Source organism: Pteropus vampyrus, unplaced genomic scaffold (genome assembly GCF_000151845.1).
Source record: "Pteropus vampyrus isolate Shadow unplaced genomic scaffold, Pvam_2.0 Scaffold30, whole genome shotgun sequence".
Lineage (NCBI taxonomy): Eukaryota > Metazoa > Chordata > Mammalia > Chiroptera > Pteropodidae > Pteropus > Pteropus vampyrus.
This window is the reverse complement of record NW_011888811.1, coordinates 1,654,000-1,660,890: the sequence shown is the minus strand read 5'-3', so window position 1 is coordinate 1,660,890 and position 6,891 is coordinate 1,654,000. Positions and strand designations below refer to the sequence as shown.

General features: G+C 41.1%; 1 protein-coding gene across 1 annotated transcript in view; it reads left to right on the top strand.

The window, feature by feature from the left end:
• Positions 1 to 6,891, top strand: part of TENM2 (teneurin transmembrane protein 2) — an 876,941-nt gene that overhangs the window by 694,357 nt on the left and 175,693 nt on the right. The window contains exon 7 of the mRNA XM_023528647.1: positions 3,030 to 3,235. Within this exon, the coding sequence (XP_023384415.1) occupies positions 3,030 to 3,235 (206 nt within the window). The remainder of the gene's footprint in view (positions 1 to 3,029; positions 3,236 to 6,891) is intronic.

Genomic DNA, 6,891 nt, shown 5'->3' with positions numbered 1-6,891 from the left:
TGTAACTAGCTGGCATTTATTTTACTATTATTATGTGCTAGGCACTGTACAAAGCCCTTCTTTGTGTATTTCCATTTGTTACTCCTACCCTATGAGATACCTACTATTATTATTATTCCCATTTTATTTAAGAAAAAAAAAAGAATGGAGGCCCAGAGAGGTTAAGCAAATTGCTGGAGGTCACACTGCACAGAAGAACCAGAGCCAGGGTGTGAACCCAGCTCTGTCTGGCTGCAGAGCCTGTATTTCATCAGCCAGGGGCACTGCCTCTCTGGTGGATGAAACAGGAAGGAGAGAAACATCTGGAATCTTAGGGGGAGATGCGACAGTGGACAAGGCAGTTCGAACTCACTGGTGGTAGCAGCTAATTTACTGAAGTCGGGGTCCTGAAGTTGGGGTCTAGTGAAAGAAGGAGGATCCCACTGCTATAAGAAGTAAACTCCTGCAGCTCCTTGTCCGAATTTCTGCAGAGCCAGCGCAGTCCGGAGGCCAGCTCCCTCGCGCAGCTCCGGCTTCCTCATTTGGCTTGACATTATCAAAATCCATTTAGGTTTCAACAGTAGATTAGCGGGCTTGTGGGTGCTGCTTTCCTGCTTCTTTTTCATATCCCGTCATTAACCCAGCAACCCTGAAAGCCCAGCGGACATGAAGGAAAGCCCATCTTCATAAGTTTAAAGATGAATAATTTCTTTAAAAATTTTTTTTTAATGCATTTTTTTTAACTTGTTGCCACATTATGATTCCTGGGGCTACTTTTGGTCACTATCGGAGGCCCCTTATCTATTCTTCCCCAGGGGTCTTTTTTACTACCTTTCTTTCTTACTGGGTTCTTTATATTATAGCCCTTCTCACAAAAGGCCCTGATTTGGGGGCAGGATGGAGTCTGTCAAAAGCAGCATATTTAAGTACAAATTCGTTTCCAATTTATAATAGTCGGAGCTTCTGATCAACTGGTGATAATAAGTATTTTCCCCTGGGCTTGTCATTGTTTCAGCAAAATAAGCAACACTGAATTTAGGCTTAGAGCCTTATAGATTAATAATAATGATAATAATAACTAATTTTTATTTAGTATTTCTTTTGTGCCAAAAATTATTCTGAAAGCTTTTCAAGGATTAACTCATTAAATCTTTATAACAACCCGATGAAATAAATGATAATAGTGTCCCAACTATAAATGAACTGAGGCTCAGAGAATTGATAAACTTAGTAGCGAGGATTTGAACCGAGGCAGTTTCAGCCCAGAAAGAGTCTCTGCTCTCATATACTAGTCGGTATTTCTTCCCTTTATAGGGAAGTGGTCCACGACCATTAGCCAACATAAAAATGTTTGCTGAACAAACCATCAAGTCCCCATCCAAAGATCTGAGCCACTCAGGACTTATTAGTTGTTTTTTTTCTTCTTAACGGTGTTATGTGAAGGAAGCTTCCAAACTTCCCTGAAGAGTTTGTTCCCTAGTTTTATTATTCTAGAGGTCAAGAGTTTCTTCTTAAGATCCAAACCAGTGCTCCTCCTACTTTATCTTAAGCCCCCGTTGACTTTTTATTGATCCACTATTGAACTACACACAAATGAATCATCACTTCTCTTCTTAAAGAAAAAAAGAAAAAAAAATAATAACTTCAGACCCTCAAGTCACTCTGTGATTTTCTCTCATAATTTAGACACAGAAAACCTCCAGAGATCCAAAAACGTTACCTCTTCATTTTACAGATGGAGACACTGTCTCCAAGGTCATCTGTGAGTCTTGTCTGGGCAGGGTGGCTAGATAGAAAGTGAGCTGTGTCTCTTAAGTCAGAACTTCACTGACCCTCACACCAGTCTTCAGCAATCTTATGACCTCTCCGACCACCCAAACCTTTTGCAATGTGCCGTGGCCAAATATAGATAAAATTTTCCGAAGAATCCATCTCCAAATGCAGAGGGGAACGTATTTCCAAGCCTTTCCCCACTGGGCCGAAGAAGTTTTCAGATTCATAAGGCCATCAGAGTGATCAACTGAAAAATGAAGACCCTCAAAACAAAAATGTCTTTCTGTATCTGGTTTCAAATAACTTAGACGTTCTCAAGAAGATGGGAGGTGGATTTTTTTTTTTAAATTAAGAATCCTTTTGAAGGAATCACAAATGGTTCCAAGAAGGCTTTATTCCCATTTTACGGATGAGGGAAACGAGACTCTGAGAGATTGATTAACTTGGTTTTCTTGGGTAGCCACCAGTAACTCCCAGCTTTTCCTTAATTCCGTGACCACAAAGGAAGCCAGCTGCCCTTGGAAGTGTACAAGGCACTGGTGGTTTATTGTTACTCAAAACTCCTCTTTCAAAATAGATGTTCTGGAATGGCTGTTGTTAAAGTTTTGAAGGATGCTGACTGTGGGCAACTGATATTTGCCATATAAGCCATTTTAAATAGTGCTTTGCAGAGACACTTCGCTGTCACCGTGGTTTCCACATGGCTCTTAGCTCCCTCCCTCCTGCTCAAGGAAGGGGTCACTCCCAGCATTAGTCACCCTGAGATCAAGTCCCGTTTTCTATTGTACTTTATTTACTTTGGACCGATTTTCGTTTACTGTTGCTTCTTTTTTAGTTTATGAAAATGTCAGAGTATATTGGACTTGTTTGCGAATGGAAAGAATAATTAAAGGCTTCAAGAATTCGATGTGGTGCCAAATTAATATCACTCTCCCCTCCCCTGATGATACTTTTTACATCTCAGTCACATTAGGGGTTGTCAAAAGCTTTACATGTACTTAGCAGACTCCAGCTCTTATTATATGTGATCAGTAAAGAGCAGCCTCAGAAGTTTTAGAAATCATTATACCAACATTTCAGATGCCCTGGGGTAGGAGTTTATAGCTTTGTGATTTAATATGTAAATGTTTTAAGCTGTGACTTAAAGAGAAAGTTGCCATGAGTTTAATCTTAATACTTTTTTTTTTTTTTAAATCCTGGAATATCATTAAACAGAAATATAGAGCCAACTAATGTAGACAAATGTCACCGACTTGATCTCTATTCTTGTCTTCCAGTGCCCTGGTCATTGAAAAACAGCAGCATAGACAGTGGCGAAGCAGAAGTTGGGCGGCGGGTGACCCAGGAGGTCCCACCAGGCGTGTTTTGGAGATCCCAGATTCATATCAGTCAGCCCCAGTTCTTAAAGTTCAACATCTCCCTTGGGAAGGACGCTCTCTTTGGTGTTTACATAAGAAGAGGACTTCCACCGTCACATGCCCAGGTAGGACCATGCTTGATATGACCATGAGTTAAAAAAAAAAAAAAAAAAAAAAAAAGCGGCTCATACCAGCTAGGAGGTCTAGAATTAAAGGACGGAGAATAATAAGTGTGGGCAGAGGTTGGAGAAGTTGGTACATTGGTAAATTGGTTTATTGCCGGTGAGAACGTCAGATGGTGCAGCCTCTGTAGAAAAGAATTTGACAGTTCTTCAAAAAGTTAAAACACAGAATTATTATACGACCCAGCAATTTAACTTCTCAGTATATACCCACAGAGAACTGAAAACGTTATTTCTCATAAAAACATGCACACAGATGTTATAAAGCATTATTCATAATAGCCAAAAAGTGTAAACAACCCGAATATCCATGAACTGATGAATGGATAAACAAAACATGATATAGCCATACAGCGAAATATTATTCAAACATAAAAAGTAATGAAGTATTGTTATATGCTACAACGTGGCTGAATCTTGAAAGTATTATGCTAAGTGAGAGAAGCTGGATATGCAAGGCCACATATGATGTGGTTCCATTTACGTTGCCCACAATAGGCCGATCCATAGAGGCAGAAAGATTAGTGATTGCCAGGGGCAGAAAGGAAGGAATTAGGACTGACTGCTGGTAGGTATGGTTTTTTTTTTTTTGGCGGGGGGGTGATATAAATGCTCTGAAATTAGCTGTGATGGTTGCACAACATGGGGCGTGTACTAAAAACGACTGAATTGTAAAATGGTGGAATTTACATTAATAATTATATCTCGAAAAAAGGGAAATGTCTCAACCTGATGAAGTCAGCTTTGCTAAACCTGGAGGTGACTCCTTGGGTACATTCTGTTAGGCCTTCTGGTTATTGGATTAATTAGTTAAGTGTCACTAGGAGACAGCCCACTCTATATGAACAGTGCGATGTGACACTAAACAAAATTCAGCTGCTGCCTCTCTTTGACTCCCTGCCCTTCCCTGTACTGAGTTCCTCGGAAAGTCTTTGGCGCTGGGAAAGTGAGCTCATTCCGGAGCTGGAGATGAAGAGATTGGGCTACATTTTGGATTTCATCGTTTTTCCTCTGATCCCTCCTTTCGTTTGTCCTGGTAGAGATTTTATCGTATGTACCACTTGGGATAAATTAACACCCAGAGAGCTTGGTTTTCTTTTCCAGTAAGAATTATATTTCCTGAGGAAACTCAAGTCAGGTTTCCCCGCCTCATTTGCTTCCAAATCCAGCAAGTACATAAAGAAGTCTGTTAGGAAAATACTCCAGGAGAGGAAAAACATCCTTAACCACTCGTTATATCCAGTCAAAGCTGACTTTAAAATGTGTTGGAAAGGTATTCATCTAGAAAATCCAATCGGAAGAATTTAAAGCTTTAAACCCATTGGCAAATATAAAGCAAGGAGGCCACCGTTTCTTTGTCTTCAGCTCATGGCAGACATTGCTAATCAATGACTGTACTTTTTCCTCACCGAGCTCAGTGCACCGATTCATCCAACAGAACCCTGAAGGCAGCCACAAACAGTTGTTGGCTCTCGAGATGAAACTTATTTGCAACCCCATCTTACAGCCTGACATGGTCGATATAAGGGACTTAAAAGGACAGTTTCTTTTTTGAGCAGGGAGGGCTGTGGAGGTTTTTATTACCATACACAGCCATGCTATAGGGACCGATATGGAAAGTGGTAATCAATATGACCTCCATCCATCCACCCAGAAAAATATTTGTTGATCTAAGCACTGATTATCCAGAGATGAGTTAAGTAGCCCTGACCACGCAGAACTCCCGATGCAAAAAGCACATCTGCTCTTCAAAGAGTTTCTCAGGAGAAAGAGAGGAATTCAGCTGAGTGGGATCCCTGAGGCCTTTCTGTAACTTCTGGTCAGTGTCAGGGTGCTGCTCTGGGGAGTTATGCAAATTGTGAGGTGGTCTCCTTGACCTTTAGGCTCCACCGATCCTACTGTAGCATAAGGAAGAATTTGCAGTGAAATCTGCTTAATGGCAGTATTTGAGTAAGTGTGAACATCCCCCTGGACACAGACGAGCAAAATTTTCCCCTCAATTAGATACAAGGAGCTTTGCTGGTTAAAATGGTTCCCCAACGTTGTTTCAGAGAACTGTTATCCCCCTTCCCTTGCATGCTCCGAGCAGCTAGTATCACGGGAAAGCCAGTGATCACGGCAAGTCAAGTAGGTAAGTCTCTGTAACTGTGTGACAGTGGACAGCTGGGAGAAGCCTACTCTGCCCAGTTTCCCTGCTGTTCTGACATTCAAGACTCACACCCTCAATGTAAATGTCTTTTCTTCTTTTGTGGATACACCACTGTCCGTCTCCTGCCAAGCCAGTGATTGTTTTAGTGATCGTCCTCTCAAAATAGCTCCCCTCCAGGGACAGTCCCATCACATTTCAAGGGAAGAGAAACGAATAGGCATGGGCTGATGTGCCGTTGGGTTTCAGTCCAGCTGCCAATTTGGGAGTTTAGCACGTGTCGGAGGGTCAAGTAAGCGAGACACAGTGCAGATGCTTAGAAATGCACAAGACAGGTACAATATAGGGGCGCTTCTTTAAAAAAAGAAAGAAAGGCAAAAAACGACTCCTTACACATTCTCACATCCGTTCACTGTCATTACATGCATTCATGTCCATTTGATGAGCTACATTTCCTCCAGGAGACAGCGCTCAGCTTCTTGCAGGGATAGGTGACTAACTCATTATAGAATTTTTCATTTCTATTGGCATGTCCTATCAAGGAACATAAGTTCTATAGGGATTGGCAGTCTAGCCAAGGTGACTCATTTGAGCTGGAAAGGGAGAAAGAGAGAGAGGTGGGGAGGAGAAAGAATATGAAATTCTATTGGCTGTGTTGCATGAAATGGCTATGCTTAAATTTTATTGAGTATCCATCTCTGACCATGAGCCTACAAGGTTTAGTATCCATGTCCAAGGATATTAAATACAGAGAGAATCCTTTCTGCTTAAATTTCCCAAGAATCAGAGCCTGTCCCAGCTGACTTTTTGAAAGTAGCACAAAGCAGCGAGGCAGAGCCAACGTGGCCCAGGGGACAAAGTCCTGGAATGAAGGGAGAACTGAGAATGGTGCACGTTAGCCAGGTGACCTTGCAAATACCCTCTCGTAGCCTCAGTGTGTCTGCCTGTGCGCTCGCCTCACAGTTTTCCTGTAATTACACAACGACAACAAAGGCAGAATGAGAAAACATTTTGCAAACTAAAGCACGATGTGAAGATATCACATGGTAAGCGTTTCGTCGTGCCGAGAATTCTGTGTGGCCCTAGGAAATACTGTATAGAAGTGGCCAATTATGTAACTACAGCTCTTTAAAATAAAATTCATTTTCTAGTTTTTTTCTTATTAAAGACCAGATTGTTTTCATTGAAGAAAAAAATTTAAAAACACAGAGAAACAAAAGGAAGAAAATTTTAAAAATCCATAATTTGAAAGCAGCCCCCTTTGGCTAAATGTTTATGTAGTATTTTTGATACAATAAAACATATCAGTTGCAGTAAAAAAAACACAAACGAAAAAAAAAAAGAGCACCACCAAAAAAACCCTTCTAAATTCAAGTGGCTTAAAACAACAGAGGCTATTTCTTGTCCGTTCCATATCAGTGATTCTCAACCAGGGGCAATTTTGCCTCACCCT